The 17812-nt window shown below is 44.3% G+C and overlaps 1 protein-coding gene across 2 annotated transcripts; it reads right to left on the reverse strand.

Moving 5' to 3' along the window:
- Window positions 1–842: 842 nt before the first annotated feature.
- Window positions 843–15429, reverse strand: LOC310768916 (uncharacterized protein). Of its 2 annotated transcripts, XM_083627830.1 has the most exons (8): window positions 14282–15429; window positions 14089–14178; window positions 11589–11678; window positions 6643–6720; window positions 6448–6579; window positions 4379–4548; window positions 3167–3243; window positions 843–1224 (listed from the first exon to the last, which is right to left on the reverse strand). In XM_083627830.1, the coding sequence occupies exons 1-8, from the start codon at window positions 14349–14351 to the stop codon at window positions 1098–1100; spliced, it is 834 nt and encodes a 277-aa protein (XP_083483956.1). In that variant the 5' UTR covers window positions 14352–15429; the 3' UTR covers window positions 843–1097. The 2 variants fall into 2 exon arrangements, with proteins under 2 accessions (XP_083483956.1, XP_083483955.1); XM_083627829.1 differs by having other exon boundaries at window positions 6448–6720.
- Window positions 15430–17812: the final 2383 nt, after the last annotated feature.

Raw genomic sequence — 17812 nt, forward strand, 5'->3', positions numbered from 1 at the left:
GCATCTTGTAAAAAAAGAGCGGTCACAATACCAGACAGACCAGGGGTTAGGAAGAGATAGATCTGGAGATCTATAGACCTAGATAGATAGATAGATAGATAGATAGATAGATAGATGATAGATAGATTAGATAGACCTAGACAGCATCTTAAAAAGCAGAGACATCACCTTGCCAACAAAGGTCCGTATAGTTAAAACTATAGTTTTCCCAGTAGTGATGTATGGAAGTGAGAGCTGGACCATAAAGAAGGCTGATCGCCGAAGAATTGATGCTTTTGAATTCTGGTGCTGGAGGAGACTCTTGAGAGTCCCATGGACTGCAAGAAGATCAAACCTCTCCATTCTGAAGGAAATCAGCCCTGAGTGCTCCCTGGAAGGACAGATCCTGAAGCTGAGGCTCCAATACTTTGGCCATCTCATGAGAAGAGAAGACTCCCTGGAAAAGACCCTAATGTTGGGAAAGATGGAGGGCACAAGGAGAAGGGGACAATGGAGGACGAGATGGTTGGACCGTGTTCTGGAAGCTACCAGCACGAGTTTGACCAAACAGTGGCGTAGCGTCGGTTGTCAGCACCCGGGGCAAAGCAAGTAATTTGCGCCCCCTAACCCGTGGATTTGCGCCCCCTAACCCGTGGATTTGCGCCCCCTAACCCATGGATTTGCCCTAAACCCAGATGTTGCGCCCGATGCGGCCCGCCCCCCCTGCACCCCCCACGCTACGCCACTGTGACCAAACTGCGGGAGGCGGTGAAAGACAGGAGTGCCTGGCGTGCTCTGGTCCAGGGGGTCACGAAGAGTCGGACACAACTAAACGACTAAACAACAACAAGTGCCAATTTATTCTGAAATAAGCAGTTTATTTTAAACTCCTTACAAAATAGGCAGTATCATAAAAACATGGATATTGATTGCTGTCTTTAGCCTTTGTTTGAATACTGGGAAAGGTGTGTGTGCATGCAGGGGCCAGGAGCATCTTGTAAAAAAAGAGCGGTCACAATACCAGACAGACCAGGGGTTAGGAGGAGATAGATCTGGACCTCCTGCAAGATCTCTGGGTGATTTGCAGCAGATCAAAAAAGGTTCTGACTCTCAGCTGTTCATGACCAGGGACTGGACTTGGCTATCTTTTGACAGATGTACAGAGACTTTCTGTCACAGGATTCTTGTTTCAGGCCTTCTTGGGTCACTTGCACACAGTCCTTATTACGTTTAGATTTCAGAGGTCTGAAAGAAAATTAATCGACAAAGCAAAAAGGTCACAGCTTGCCTTGCCATTTGTAATGCTCACATTCTGAAGTATCTGTAGTGACTTTGGAAGCCAGATTTGACCATCGCCAAACGGCTCAAATGTGAACCAGGCCAGCTGCCCTGGGCTCATCTCCGCTCCCTCTGGCCCCATATCTATAAGGCCTGGGTCCAAGCAGCTGCCCTGCGCTTTCTAGGCATGGGTCCAAGTGCTTTTGCCCCTGCCCCACCACTTTCCACAGGGAAAAACCAACTCATTGGTGAGAATTTGGAGCAAACATCAGTCCAGAGAAAGCCCAAATGATATTTGCTCCGATTCAGGTTTCCCTGGGGGAAAGTGGCCTTGCACAGGCCAATACTTATTTTCATACCCTCCAACATTTCTCCGATGAAAATAGGGACGTAGAATCATAGAATCATAGAGTTGGAAGAGACCACAAGGGCCATCGAGTCCAACCCCCTGCCAAGCAGGAAACACCATCAGAGCACTCCTGACATATGGTTGTCAAGCCTCTGCTTAAAGACCTCCAAAGAAGGAGACTCCACCACACTCCTTGGCAGCAAATTCCACTGTCGAACAGCTCTTACTGTCAGGAAGTTCTTCCTAATGTTTAGGTGGAATCTTCTTTCTTGTAGTTTGGATCCATTGCTCCGTGTCCGCTTCTCTGGAGAGGCAGAAAACAACCTTTCTCCCGCCTCTATCTGACATCCTTTTATATATTTGAACATGGCTATCATATCACCCCTTAACCTCCTCTTCTCCAGGCTAAACATGCCCAGCTCCCTTAGCCGTTCCTCATAAGGCATCGTTTCCAGGCCTTTGACCAGTTTCCAGGCCTTTGACCAATTCCATTGTTGTTTTTGTTCCCCGGTCCATCTGACTGGGTTGACCCAGACACTTTGGGTGGCTTCCAACATACAGTCGTACCTTGGTTCTCCAACAGAATGCGTTCCAGGAGTCCATTTGACTCCCGAAACTGTTCGAAAACCAAGGCGCTGCTTCCAATTGGCTGTAGGAGCATTCTGCAGCCAATCAGAAGCCGTGCCGTACATTCGGCTTCCAAAAATTGTTCGAAAACCAGGTTTTGGTCATTCGGGAGTCGATTTGTTCAGGAGCCAAGGTGTTTGAGAGCCAAGCTACGACGGTATATAAAAACATAATAAAACATTAAACATTACAAGAAACCTTCCCTATACAGGGCTGCCTTCAGGTATTTTCTAAAGATTGCATAGTTACTTATCTCCTTGACTCGGGGGTCGCATAACTCCAGACCCTCCAACATTTCTTCAAGGAAAATAGGGACACCCTAAGGAAAAGCGGGACATTCCAGGATCAAATCAGAAACCGGGACGGCTTCTGTGAATCTGGGATTGTCCCTGGAAAAAGGGAGATTTTGCACTGTGAGTTGTCGATCCTTGCAAATGGCCAGTGGGCCTCTGCTTGGGAGAGAATGGAGAAGGGCAACCATTCAAGCTAGATTATAAAAGGCCAAGAGTCTGGCTGGGCATTAAAAGGAGGCAGAACCACGTCGTTGTCATCATCATCATCATCATCATCATCATTTATTATTTATACCCCACCCATTTGGCTGGGTTTCCCCAGCCACTCTGGGCGGCTTCCAACAGAATATTAAAATACAATAACCTATTAAACATTAAAAGCTTCCCTAAACAGGGCTGCCTTCAGATGTCTTCTAAAAGTCTGGTAGTTGTTTTTCTCTTTGACATCTGGAGGGAGGCGGTTCCACAGGGCGGGTGCCACCACCGAGAAGGCCCTCTGCCTGGTTCCCTGCAACTTGGCTTCCCGCAGCGAGGGAACCGCCAGAAGGCCCTCGGAGCTGGACCTCGGTGTCCAGGCAGAACGATGTGTTACGTTCTGCTCCTTAGTGAGTGACGAACAGCTCAGTGCCTCTCTACTTACCCTGAATAGTGTGAATTATCCTCCCATTCCCGTACTCCTTTCAGCCCAATCCAAAATGGCGTTGAACGCAGAGAATTCTAGGGTTAGGAGAAGCAAAGCGTTGGAGTCCTGAATGACCAGCCTCACGCCATGTCCACTGAGAGAGGGGGCTGCTAGTATGATGGCTGGGTGGGAGCACCTGCTTCCAAGGGGCTTACTCAATTTCCCTCTCAGCGGGGCCAGATCAGGAAGACAGCTGAGGGAAACCGTCCCTCCCCACACCCGCCCCATAGACAAGAGGGCCATCGTTGAGGTCCCACAGAGCTCTTTGCTGCTGTCTGTTCGGCTACTTAAGGAGGTCTCTATAAGAGTATATTTCCTGCCAACCTAGCAGTTCGAAAGCACCTCAAAGTGCAAGTAGATAAATAGGTACCACTCCGGTGGGAAGGTAAACAGCGTTTCCGTGCGCTGCTCTGGTTCGCCAGAAGCGGCTTAGTCCTGTTGGCCACATGACCCAGAAGCTGTACGCCGGCTCCCTCGGCCAATAAAGCGAGATGAGCGCCACAACCCCAGAATCGGCCACGACTAGACCTTATGGTCAGTGGTCCCTTTACCTTTTTATAGGAGTATATTGTATTATAAAATGGGGTTTCAGAGTTTTTAGGGGTTTTTGAATGTCTTATGTAGCTTTTTCAATTTCATTGATCTGTATGGGACAATGACAATAAAGATATCATATCATATCATATCATATCATATCATATCATATCATATCATCATATCATATCATATCATATCATCGTACTTTCCTGAGGTTAGAACTGTAGGGAGAGGGAACGATTTTCCTGCTGTGGGACATGAAGAGCCACAGGACAGCAGAAACCTCAAAAACTGCAAATCCTTATCACAGCCCTTGCCACATTTCGAAGCTCTTGCGGGTGGCAAGGAGGAGTGACAGAAAGAGGAAAAAGCAGGAAGGCAGGGGCCCAATCCTGCTCTGATCTGCAGCCAGTCTGCATCCCTCAACAGACAGCCTTTGAGGAGAGGCAGCAAAGTTGCAACAGGGTCCTTTCCGCTTTTTAAGATTGGCTGTGAACGCCACATTTCCCTCACCTTTCCCCTTTCTGTGCTGTGAGCATGGAGTGGCCTTCAAGTTCCCCCTTCAGGACTGACGGTGGAGCCCCTCCCTCCCTCACCCCACCCATTAGGCCATGCTACCCGTTTTCACCAGACCATTAAGACTTGGGAACGCTGCAGCTCCTCAGCACTCCAGGGGTCTCTCAAAACAAGCAGCAGGGATCCCTTCTTCGCACAGTCAGTCTTGCTTTCTGCCCAAGTCCTCTCTTCCGCTGAAATCCACAGGCAATTCCATCGGAAGTGCTTCCACTGAGGGGGGCAGCAGCCTGGGAAGGAGACACAAAGGGCCAGGAGAGGGTCTTGGCTGCAGCTCTTCCCAGCTGGGCTCAGGGCACCCCCAGCCAATGTGGTGAGATGCTATTTGTTCAGAGGCCACAAGCTCCATAAGCTGGTCTGTGCTACGTCTGCAGGGTGGCAGGGATCATTTGGGAACAATTAAGGACTCACCCGGAACACAGGTGGCGCTGTGGGTTAAACCACAGAACCTAGGACTTGCCGATCAGAAGGTCGGCGGTTCAAATCCCTGCGATGGGGTGAGCTCCTGTTGCTCGGTCCCAGCTCCTGCCAACCTAGCAGTTTGAAAGCACGAAGGTCAAGTAGATAAATAGGTACCACTCCAGCGGGAAGGTAAACGGCGTTTCCGTGTGCTGCTCTGGTTCGCCAGAAGCGGCTTAGTCATGCTGGCCACATGACCCAGAAGCTGTACGCCGGCTCCCTCGGCCAATAAGGCGAGATGAGCGCCGCAACCCCAGAGCCGGCCACAACTGGACCTAATGGTCAGGGGTCCCTTTACCTTTACCAGCAATATGGAAAGATTCTTTAGTTTGGCAAGCACTAGTAAAAGGAGGGGAATCTCCCATTGCCGTGGGGGCAGAACAGGGGAAACTCATTCTGGTGATTCACGAACCCCAGCCCAGCGCAAGTGGGGATTCCGCCCACCCCCCCCCCCCCGCAGAAAGAATGTGGTTGGTCAAGGGAGCTGTGGGCTCAAAATGTTGAAAACCAGTGTTCCAGGGGATTCTGGTAAGTAAAACAAAGGAGTGGTGGCCATTAGGGAGAAATCAGCAGCTAAGAAGAAATGAACAAATGGCAGTTTTGACAACAAAAATGAAGGCAGAGATGCAGCTCATCGCCCACAATTGCTAGAGCATCAGAGCATGAAGAGCAGTCAGCCGACGTCGCACAGACAGCGCAGGAAGTGTGAGCACATGTCTTTTGCGTGCAGGTTTTGTTGGGCAAGAATACCCCGTTACGGGAAAATTAATGAAAGTGTCCTAAATATAGTGCGCCTAATGAGTGCATCATCCGCATGTCTGAAATAGTACGTGGTGCAATGCAGCAGCCATGCATATTTTAGGATTTTTATCTATCTGAACTGCCCCATCGAGTGGTACTGTTGTAGTGTGTTTTGTATACATCATGTGAGTGTCTGAGTGAGAGTGAGACAGGAAGTCTGAGTATGGTTGGGAGTTAGTTCCACTTCTAAAAGTGTTGCTGTTCTGTACTGGGATGCAGGTGGTGCTGTGGGTTAAACCACAGAGCCCAGGGCTTGCCGATCAGAAGGTCAGCGGTTCGAATCCCCGCAATGGGGTGAGCTCCCGTTGCTCGGTCCCTGCTCCTGCCAACCTAGCAGTTCGAAAGCACGTCAAAGTGCAAGTAGATAAATAGGTACCACTCCAGCGGGAAGGTAAACGGTGTTTCTGTGCGCTGCTCTGGTTCACCAGAAGCGGCTTAGTCATGCTGGCCACATGACCCGGAAGCTGTACGCCAGCTCCCTCGGCCAGTAAAGTGAGATGAGCGCCGCAACCCCAGAGTTGGCCACAACTGGATCTAATGGTCAGGGGTCCCTTTACCTTTTACCTATATAAGGGCAGGCACACCTTTGTTCTGGGTCCTCCTCCTTTCCTGCATGAGAGGGGAGCACCCTGTTTCAACAGATCAATAAAGACCAAGCTTACAAACTGCTTTGCTTCTCAGCATTCTCTGGTTGGCCTGTTCTTTTCTCCGACCGATGGAGAACCTGCAAAGGAGTCTATAAGGGCTCTTGTGTCCCCCATAAGGGAATACGGGCAGATTTTCGTTTATTACACCATGATTCCTGGAGGCAGCGATCAGCAAAGGGAGCACTCCTAGCCCGGCTGGAAAAGGGGGCAAACTGGACGTACCAATCTGCTGGCAAGATCTGGCGTGCGTCAGATTGGTCTCCATCTCCCGGTTCTTCTCTTCCAGTCTGCCCTGGTCCTGACGCAGGAGGGTCAGGTTGCTCTCTGCTCGCCTCAGCTCTTCCCCGGCGCGTTTGAGTCCCGCCTCGGCCTCTCGTAGCATCTCCCGGGCCTGAGCCAGGTTCTCCTCCTCGGTTCTGAGCCTCTGGGCCAGGGCGCTGCTGTTTGTGGCGTGGGCTTGGGAAGCCTCGCCTAGTTGCCGGGAGACCTGCCAGTCTGCAAAGCACAGGGGAGCGAGATGACCGGGGGCCAACAATGCTGTTCCCTTGGGGGCTCTGGGCTGGGCTGCAGGCAGCAGGGCAGAGAGGCTGGATTACTGCAATGCGCTCTTTGTGGGGCTTCCCTTGCATCCGGAAGCTGCGGTCATTGCAAAATGCCGCACCACAATTACTAACAGATGTGAGACCCCGTCGGCTTAGGAAGTTTTAATCTGATTCTTTAGTTGATTCTAAAGAATCGTGGCAAGAAAAATTGACGGACTATGCAGAACTGGCAAAACTGACATATAAGCTACGGGACAAGCAAAACTGTGACTTTAAGGATGAATGGGACCCAACAAAGCGAATTGGACTCCTTGGCAGGTTTTGAATAACCATTCACAAACTTTTTATTGATAATAATCAGCTAAATAGTTTGAGGATCTATACAACTTTGTAACATGCAGAAAAGAGCAGTCTCAGAGAAACCAAAGACAGGAACTGAGGGAAGTCAGGGGGTGGGTGGGTTTTGTGTGGGAGGGGGGGAAAGGAGGAAAAATGGGGGGGGGAATGGGGGGGAAAACAAGGATGATATGTTTTTGGATAATATGTCTTTTTTTAATTTTGAATCAAAAAACTTTGAAAAAGGAAGTTTTAATCTCTTTCAAGTATTTCAACTGTTTGTATGTTTCAAAGTATGGCTTTGAATTTTTTCTTGATTTTCTTGTTTTTGGGTTGCTGTTTTTTTAAAAAACCAATCCAGCAGTATATAAATTTTATGAAATAAAATAATAAATAAATCCCCACCTGAAGGCCATGAAGTCTACTAGGGTTGACGTTGGGCCAGTCACTGCCTCTCAGGTTGAAAGTTTTAAATCACTGCTGTTAATTTTTCTTAAGTGGTAGCTTGGCAAATGAAAAAAAGACAAAAGCTCAATACTATTACTAATTTGGAAGTGGAAGGAAAGAACATTCAGAATCCAGTGGAAATTAGAAAATGCTTCCAGAGGTATTTTAAACAGTTATACACACAAGGGCCATAGAAAGAGTTTGATATAGACCAATTTTTAAAAACAAATGGATTACAAACAATCTCTCAAGAAAACAAGATAATGCTGAACCACAAAATTACAGAACAGGAGGTAGAAGGTGCCATTCAGAATATGCAGTTGGGTAAATCTCCAGGGCCGGATGGCTTAACCTCAAAATATTATAGATCTTTGAAAGATTGGTTAATTCAACCACTAAAGGAGGTCTGTAATGAAATTTTGGAGGGGGGAAAAGCGCCAGAGTCGTGGAAGGAAGCTTATTTTACGCTTATACCGAAAATTGAGTCTGAAAAGACACAACTTAAGAACTACCGCCCCATATCCCTGCTCAATGTGGATTACAAAATATTTGCTGATATTTTGGCTAATAGATTAAAAAAAGTTTTAGTTGAAGAGATACATAAGGACCAAGCTGGCTTTCTCCCAGGTAGACACTTGTCTGACAACACGAGGAATATAATTAACATTTTGGAGAAGTTGCAAGTGAACATTAATACCAAAGCAGTTTTAATTTTCATAGATGCGGAGAAAGCCTTTGACAATATTTCTTGGAATTTTATGAAGAAAAATCTTCAGGGGATGGGGGTTGGTGAAGGGTTTGAAAATGGTATAAGTGCAATTTACTCAGAACAAAAGGCTAAGCTAATAGTTAATAATGTGATGACAGAGGAATTTAAGATAGAGAAAGGGACACGACAAGGTTGTCCAATTTCCCCATTGCTTTTTATTTCGGTCCTGGAGGTTTTGTTAAATATGATTAGACGGGACCGTCTGATTAAAGGTATTCAGGTCGGAGCCAAACAATACAAATTGAAAGCTTTTGCAGATGACCTAGTTTTGACGTTACAGGAGCCAGAATCTAGTATGAAAAGAGTATTAGAACTGATTCAAGAATTTGGTCATGTGGCAGGATTTAAGCTGAACAAGTCAAAAACTAAAGTTCTTGAGAAAAACTTAACACCGATTGAGAAAGAGAGGTTTCAGAAGGAGACTGGTTTAACATTAGTTAAGAAAGTAAAATATTTGGGGGTTAATATGACTGCTAAGAACTTAAACTTATTTAAAGATAACTATGAGAAATGTTGGACAGAAGTGAAAAAAGACTTAGAAATATGGTCAAATTTGAAGCTTTCCTTGTTGGGTCGAATTGCAGCTATAAAGATGAATGTATTGCCAAAAATGTTATTTTTATTTCAATCATTGCAAATTTTGGACAAGATGGACTGTTTCAAGAAGTGGCAGAGAGATATTTCTAGATTTGTCTGGCAGGGCAAGAAGCCCAGAATAAAACTTAAAATATTAACTGACGCAAAGGAAAGAGGCGGATTTGCCCTGCCAGACCTTAAACTTTACTATGAATCAGCAGCATTCTGCTGGTTGAAAGACTGGCTGCTTCTTGAGAACACAGACATTTTGGACTTAGAAGGTTTTAATAATGTTTTTGGGTGGCATACATATTTGTGGTACGACAAGGTTAAAGCACATAAAGCATTTAAAAACCATATTGTCAGGAAAGCATTGTTTAATGTCTGGATAAGATATAAAGACTTACTTGAAAATAAGACCCCAAGGTGGTTGTCACCAATGGAAGCAAAGGCTCAGAAAAAGCTCAATATGGAGGCCAAATGGCCGAAATATTGGGAAATATTGGAACAAGAAGGAGACAAATTGAAATTGCAGAGTTTTGAGAAATTAAAAGATAAAGTGCGAGACTGGCTTCATTATTATCAAATAAGAGAGGCCTATAATTTGGACAAAAAAATTGGCTTCCAGGTGGAAAAATCAAAATTGGAAACAGAACTGTTAGATCCCAAAACTAAGATACTTTCAAGAATGTATAACTTGCTGTTAAAATGGAATACGCAGGATGAAACGGTTAAATCTGCTATGATTAAATGGGCACAAGATGTTGGACATAACATTATGTTTGCTGACTGGGAACAGTTGTGGACCACCGGTATGAAATTTACGGCATGTAATGCCTTAAGAGAGAATATTATGAAAATGATATACAGGTGGTACATGACACCAGTCAAGCTTGCAATAATATATCAATTGCCCGATAACAAATGTTGGAAATGTAAAGAAAATGAAGGTACATTCTTTCACCTTTGGTGGACGTGCCCAAAGATTAAGGCTTTCTGGGAGATGATCTATAATGAAATGAAAAAGGTATTTAAATATACCTTCCTGAAGAAACCAGAGGCCTTTCTCCTGGGCATAGTTGGCCAATTGGTGCCAAAGAAGGATAGAACTTTCTTCATGTATGCAACAACAGCAGCAAGAATACTTATAGCAAAGTATTGGAAGACACAAGAGTTACCCACCCTGGAAGAGTGGCAGATGAAGGTGATGAACTATATGGAATTGGCGGAAATGACTGGCAGAATCCGAGACCTGGGAGAAGAGTTGGTGGAAGAAGATTGGAAGAAATTTAAGGAGAAGAAGATTGGAAGAAATTCAAGGATTATCTACAGAAATATTATAAAATTAATGAACTTTGAAAAGATGTTGGTTTAAACTTTGGCGGGGACTAGCTGTTATGATAAAGATAATGGGGATTATATTGGTTTATGTTATTAAATTTAAAAAAGCTGAATGGAAAATAAGGTTTTATTTTAAAAGGAATGTTAAGAGATTAGGATTTGCTGAATTAATAAGGTGAACTAGAGAACAAGAAGGGGAGGTATGAGGAAGTCAAAGAAATATGTGATTGAAAAAGTGTTATTGAAACTGAATTGTTTTTAATATTTTTCCTTTTCTTTTTCTCTTTGTGTTTATATAAAATTGGAAAATCTAATAAATATTCATTTAAAAAAAAAAGAAGATTGGAAGAAATTTAAAGACTATCTGCAGAAACACTGTAAAATTAATGAATGTTAAAATGATGTTGGATTGAAAATAAGTGGTATTAGCAACAAAGTTAATAAGAATATGCAAAAATGGATTGATAATGGATGAAAATATAGAGTTATAATATGTTAAGATATAGAGTTAAGATAAATGAAAGAGGGTAAGGATTTGCTGATTTGATTATTTAAATGGGAATACAAAAAGGGGAGGTGTGAGGAGGCCAAGGAAACAAGCTAATGAGTTTAAAGTTACTAAAAACGGATTTGTTTTTTAATTCTTTTTTATCTATTTGTTTTTTGTATTTTGTATTTTTATTCCTCTTTTTTCTCTTTTATGTATTTTTCTATGTCTTCTTTTTTGTATCTTTTTCTTTCTATGTGACTTTTTTCTATTTTGTAAACTTATGTTTTTGTAAAATCTCAATAAATATCTTTAAAAAAATAATAATGCAAAGGCATTTCTTCCCTTGCACAGTATCCTGAAACAACATACTGAAATACTGTTGTTGTTTTTTAATTTGAGATGAACGTTGTAAAACATACTTCCTTCCTGTTTATTCACAAATGTACACACAAACACTGAGAAGTGGTAGATCTAATGGTAGATGTATTTTTGTATGTGTTTTTTTTCATTTTTCTCTTTTTATTTTGTAAACCTTTGTTTTTTGTAAAATCTCAATAAATATTTTATATATATATAAAAAAAAAACAGAATTGGCCTCCACAGTCACTTACGGACTCATTGTTAAAACCGTGTTATGGAGGACAATCTTACTCGGCTACGAGTGATTGCCGAAGAAGAAGAAGAAGAAGAAGAAGAAGAAGAAGAAGAAGAAGAAGAAGAAGAAGAAAATATTGCTTGATTCCACATTCCACATCAGGCTGTGTTTCGGTTAAATACTGTGTTGCTGCAAGTTGCTCCTCAATCTGGGACCACGTGAATCCTGAAGAGCGGCAGGTTACAAACAGCTTAAATAAATACTCACAACCGACTACGAATCCGACAGTAGTGGCAAAGAAGAAGAGGGAGACTGCCAGGAGGGCCACGGCTGCATAGTAGGTTTGACGCCTCGGCCCTAGAAGAGAAACCCGGGGAGGGGATGAACTGTGGAACTCCCTCCCACAGGAGGCAGGAATGTCTAACTTGGATGGCTTCAAAATCAAGTTGGGAAAATTCGTGGAGGAGTAGGAGAGGGCTACCAAAGGCTCCTTGCCAAAGTGGATCTGCTCAGTCTCCACAGTCAAGAGGCAGGAAATGATTCTGAATCCCAGTTGCTGGAAACTGCAGGAGGGGGAGAGATCCTGCTTCCTGGTTTCCCTTTGGTGCAACTGGTTCTTAAAAGAGGTCTTATGGCTACCTGCCAGGGATTCTCGGGTTGTGATTTCTGCTATGCAGGGGGTTGGACTAGAGGACCTTTGGGGGGCCACCTTCTGAATCTACAATTCTATGATCCCTCCCCTAATAATAATAATAATATAATTTATTATTTATACCCCACCCATCTGGCTGGGTTTCTGCAGCCACTCTGGGCGGCTCCCAACAGAATATTAAAAACACGATAAAACATCAAACATTAAAAACTTCCCTAAACAGGGCTGGCTTCGGATGTCTTCTAAAACTCTGTGGATGGGGGGGAAAGGGAAGAGGAACCACGGATCTGCATGTCCAGAACAAAGCAGCTCACAGCAATATTCATTAAACACCATGGTGTTTCCAAATTAGAACTACGAAAGAAATGCATTTGTGAGGGGCAGGGAAAGATCTGGCTGGGTTTCCCCAGCCACTCTGGGTGGCTTCCAACAGAATATTAAAATACAATAACCTATTAAACATTAAAAGCTTCCCTAAACAGGGATGTCTTCCAAAAGTCTAGTAGTTGTTGTTCTCTTTGACATCTGGTGGGAGGGCGTTCCATAAGGCAGGTGCCACCACCGAGAAGGCCCTCTGCCTGGTTCCCTGTAACTTGGCTTCTCGCAGGGAGGGAACCGCCAGAAGGCCCTCGGAGCTGGACCTCAGTGTCTGGGCAGAACGATGGGGGTGGAGACGCTCCTTCAGATATACTGGACCAAGGCCATTTAGGGCTTTAAAGGTCAGCACCAACACTTTGAATTGTGCTCAGAAATGTACTGGGAGCCATTGTAGGTCTTTCAAGACTGGTGTTATATGGTCTCGGTGGCTGCTCCCAGTCACCAGTCTTTCTAGGATAGAAAGGCTCTTTCTAGATCAAAATCTCCACACTAGGGATGCTATATTAATGGCAAAGTTCTGAGAAATTATTGAGAGATCTGACGTCTTTTGAGCAGTTCTCCCATAGGGCTGCACCACTTAGGAGCATTAAGCATTTCAACTACGAATTCCCATGGCGTCTCAAAGGCAAACAGGTTCATTAAGTGTTATCTGCAATTGGCCGGTTTATGTATGCTTTGCACACAATGTGCTTGTGTGGAATGGCAATGGAACGTGTGCCAACTCTATGTCAAGTTCGCGATGCGTCTAGTGATGTTTCACAACAGCAGTAATTGCTAATAAGCGATGACACAATCACCCAAACATTGCTAAGTCAATCAATAGCTGTAGTAGTGCACAGGGAGCCATTATCTCAATGTAAGCCCGAGGCGATAGAATCAAACTTCCATAAAAGTTGCAATTCAGCAGTTTGATGCTGGAGTCTCTTCCTGGAAATCAAGAACTCCCATGCTGAGGTCAGAAACACAGGGTCCTCCTGGGAGAATGCAAAGTTTTTCAGATACTGCCATTTCCGATGTCAGATTTGTATGCATTTATTCTGTTGTGCGAGGGACGTGGGTGGCACTGTGGGTTAAACCACAGAGCCTAGGACTTGCTGATCAGAAGGTCGGTAGTTCGAATCCCCACAACGGGGTGAGCTCCCGTTGCTCGGTCCCTGCTCCTGCCCACCTAGCAGTTTGAAAGCATGTCAAAGTGCAAGTAGATAAATAGGTACCGCTCCAGCGGGAAGGTAAACGGTGTTTCCGTGCGCTGCTCTGGTTCGCCAGAAGCGACTTAGTTATGCTGGCCACTTGACCCAGAAGCTGTACGCCGGCTCCCTTGGCCAATAAAGCGAGATGAGCGCCGCAACCCCAGAGTCAGCCACGACTGGACCTAATGGTCAGGGGTCCCTTTACCTTTACTTACAGTCACACAAAAATAAGGTGGGTCCTTAAAAACACACACAGCCAGGGTCAAAAGCCAGGGGGAAGAGGTGTGTCTTCAGCATCCTCTGGAAGCTGTGCAATGAGGGTGCCACAGCTTAGGGGCCGCCACAAAGGAGGCCCTCTCCTGCTGGAGCACCCCAGAAGCCTCTGAGGGGAGAGGAACCACCAAGAGGGCTCCCACTGCCTATCTCAACACCTGAAGGGGTCTGTAGGGAGGTGGTTTTTCAAGCATCTTCCCTCCAGTCCTTACTGGCAGCAGGTCTCCCTGGCAGGGACAAGACCTACCTCACCAGGGCAATACTCAACACTCACCTTTTGCAGGCTCTAAGCTGCTGGGGGCCTTTTCTTCCTCAGGCCTGGCTCCCTGGACGTTCTCGTAGGCGAGCTCCTCCTCATTTGTCTCTGGAAAAGGAGATGGGAGTGAGCAGCAAACTTTGCCGTAGTATTGAAAAAGCTGCAAAGCCGTTGGGAGGTTTGGACAGACGGAAAGACAGCCGCGCAGTACCTTGCCGCTGGATCTTCTCCAGAGGAACCTTCCCGAATCTCAGGTCCGCGTAGGTCACATCCTGAGACATCCTGGGGGTGGGAGAACCCGGGTCACTGTTCTCACGGCACCCGAGAGTGACTTATGGTACTTTGGAGGGAAGTCACTTGGTCTCTGCTGAAAAGGGGTTTCGTCGCCGCTGGTTCCAGTAAGCAGAAGCTTGTGGAGACCAGGTGGAGTCAGCCATGCATGAGTAAAAACCCTCCCTTGACTGTGCTGATGCCATTTGAGAAGTGAAAGTCTTCTCTCATCTCTAACTTTCTCTTCACTTCTGTTTGTTTCCCTGGGGGCAGCAGAAGGCTGCTGGGATTGGCAAGTGATTCTCCCGACGTGTAATTTTTGTGATGTGCTGTAGAGTCTAAGAAGAGCCTGCTTTGGGCAAGAGATGTTGGACACCATATAATGTTGGAAGATTGGGAAAGGCTGTGGAAGAAAGGGATTAAGTTTACTGCATGTACTGTGTTAAAAGAAAATATTATGAAAATGATGTATAGATTGTACTTAACCTCGGTGAAATTAGCAAAGGTCTATCATACAAATGATAATCAGTGTTGGAAATGTAAAGAAAAAGAAGGTACTTTTTATCATATGTGGTGGACGTGTCCCAAGGTGAAAGACTTCTGGGGAAAGATTTATAATGAGTTGAAAAAAATGTTGAAAAATACATTTATTAAGAAACCAGAAGCCTTTCTACTTGGATTACTAGGACTGGAAATGCCCCAAAAAGATGTTAGACTGTTTTAGTATGCCACAACAGCGGCAAGACTTTTATTAGCCAAAAAGTGGAAATCACAAGAAATACCAACAATAGAAGAATGGCAGATGAAGATGTTGGACTTTTTGGAGCTGGCCGACCTGACTGGAAGAATCCGCGACCAGAAAGAGGAGATACATGAGGACTGGAAGAAATTAAAGAATATTTAGCTAAATATTGTGATATAAGATAAATAGAAAATTCTTGGAAATAATAAATAGGCTTAGGGGTAGAATAAGAATATGCGATAGTAAATATTAAGGATTAAAATATTAATAAAGGAGAGAAGGTTAGTAAATGAAAGGAGTTAATATTATTAGAAACATGAATTTGGAGAACTGTTATATAGGTGATATAATGAAATTCAGTTACAGGGGTTTCGAAGAAGTCAGTTATAAATGAAATGAGAATTAGGTATTTGAAGAAACAAATTTTCTTTGTGTTTAATGTATTGTAGTGTAATGTGTTTTTCTTGTGTTTTGTTATGTCATTTATGTGATAAATGTGGAAAAACAATTTTAAAAAATGGTCAGGGGTCCCTTTACCTTACTAGGTTGCCTCCCATGCGAGGGGTTGCAATTTGAAAGGGAAAGAATCTGTAGATTAAAATTTAAACCTCCTGACCCACGTGTGGGAGAGACAAAAGAACAAGCGACTGGGAAGGCTTTCAGCAGAGTAAAATATTGAGTGTGTTTTTCAGCTTATTAAGAAGCTTAGGAATATTATTGATTTGATCTGTATACCTCCCTTCATCCAAAGATCACAGGGTGGTTCACAATAGGCTATTATTATCTGTTGATATTTTCCACAGGAGGTGCTACAGTTTAACTATGCACTGCATGAAGTCCTCTTTCTTTAATCTGTCCTGAATCTTCCAGCATTCATTTTCATTTTCCATGATTTCTACTACTGTAAAGGTATAGGTAAAGGTAAAGGGACCCCTGACCATTAGGTCCAGTCGTGACTGACTCTGGGGTTGCAGCGCTCATCTCGCTTTATTGGCCGAGGGAGCCGGCGTACAGCTTCCGGGTCATGTGGCCAGCATGACTAAGCCGCTTCTGGCGAACCAGAGCAGTGCACGGAAACGCCGTTTACCTTCCCGCCAGAGCGGTACCTATTTATCTACTTACACTTTGATGTGCTTTTGAAATGCTAGGTTGGCAGGAGCAGGGACCGAGCAACGGGAGCTCACCCCCATCGTGGGGATTCGAACCGCCGACCTTCTGATCGGCAAGCCCTAGGCTCTGTGGTTTAGACCACAGCGCCACCCGCATTCCTCTACTACTGTAAGAAAGGGACAAAAACCTTTCTCTACCATCTTTCTCTGTGCTATGCATCAATTTATAAACCTCTATAATGCCGCCACCTACTCGCCTTTTCTCTAAACGAAAAAGTCCCAAACATGGCAACCTTTCCTCATCCATCCACTTTGACCATTTTGGCTGCCCTTTTCTAAAACCTTTTTCACTTCTACAATACCCTTTTTGAGGGGAGGTGACAAGAACTGTACATGGTATTCCAAATGCAGTCACACCATAGACTGCATAATGGCAATTGGGAAAGTCGTATAAGAGTCCTTAAAATCAGGGGTTAGATTACAACTGTGTACACATAACTGGCAAAAAATGCAGGCTAGGTCATTTTCAGAGTTTGGATTGAAGCTGGTTGGGGGTGAAATCAAAATGCGGTATTTCGTAAGAAACATGATATGGATTGTGACTAATGTGTGCAGTGTGTTCCCCAAACCACCGATGAGAGCATGCTGCATGCAGAGTAAATAGACTTGGTCCCAGATGGAGTTTCAGAACTTAGGCAAGTGCTTTTTGAGGTAAGTGCTCCTAGACTTTGGAATTCCCTTCCTAGAGATACCAGGCTGGCTCCCTCCTTGCTGCCAAGATCTTATTCCAACAGGCTTTTGAGGAATGACTGCTTGTAATGTGGTGACTGGTGCCATGTTGTTTTTACAGTGGTACCTCGGGTTAAGTACTTAATTCGTTCCAGAGGTCCATTCTTAACCTGAAACTGTTCTTAACCTGAAGCACCACTTTAGCTAATGGGGCTTCCTGCTGCCGCCGCTGCGCGATTTCTGTTCTCATTCTGAAGCAAAGTTCTTAACCCGAGGTACTATTTCTGGGTTAGTGGAGTCTGTAACCTGAAGCGTATGTAACCTGAAGTGTATGTAACCTGAAGCGTATGTAACCCAAGGTACCATTGTACTATCTTTTCGTTTTTAGAAATCTTATCTATGTCTGTATAAATGATTTTAATTCTATTAATGTTTAATTGTTTTCTTAATGACTGGCCCTACCTCCCCTTTATGCTTTTAGCTGTTCTTATTTTTATCTGTAAGGCACCTTGAGTATAAATAAATATATACTAACAATAATAAATGCGGGGTGGAAGGAAAAAGCATTTGGGCTGCAGCATTTTGCTCTTGCCTGTCTAATCACAAGAGAAGTAAAAAAAAGCAGACCTTCAATTATTTCAAAAGCTTAAAAAAAAAATAAAAGTGTCTTGGCAACTTGCTGCTCCTTCATGATGCAAGGGGCTTCCTATGTAGGGCAAGAGGCAAGCAACAGAGGGCCTCCTTCAGACCTATGAGTTACAATTATTTTATTCATTTATTATACTGCACTTCATCTGAAGATCAGAGGTCGGTTCACAACATTAAAATACAAAATAAGAGCACGAAATACATAAAAGCAGGAGCAGACCAGGAAACCCCCACATTCCCACAA

This window comes from Podarcis filfolensis, assembly GCF_964270895.1.
Source record: "Podarcis filfolensis genome assembly, chromosome: 8".
Lineage (NCBI taxonomy): Eukaryota > Metazoa > Chordata > Lepidosauria > Squamata > Lacertidae > Podarcis > Podarcis filfolensis.

Excerpts from the sequence above, each read along its gene's own strand:
- LOC310768916 (XM_083627829.1), bottom strand. The coding sequence starts at position 14,351 with ATGTCTCAGGATGTGACCTACGCGGACCTGAGATTCGGGAAGGTTCCT. Across the intron at positions 6,721-11,588 it reads TGTCGGATTCGTAGTCGGTT|ACTGGCAGGTCTCCCGGCAA; the intron begins GTGAGTATTTAT and ends TGTGCTTTGCAG. Across the intron at positions 4,549-6,447 it reads CAGATCTTGCCAGCAGATTG|GCTGCTGCCCCCCTCAGTGG; the intron begins GTACGTCCAGTT and ends TCTCCTTCCCAG.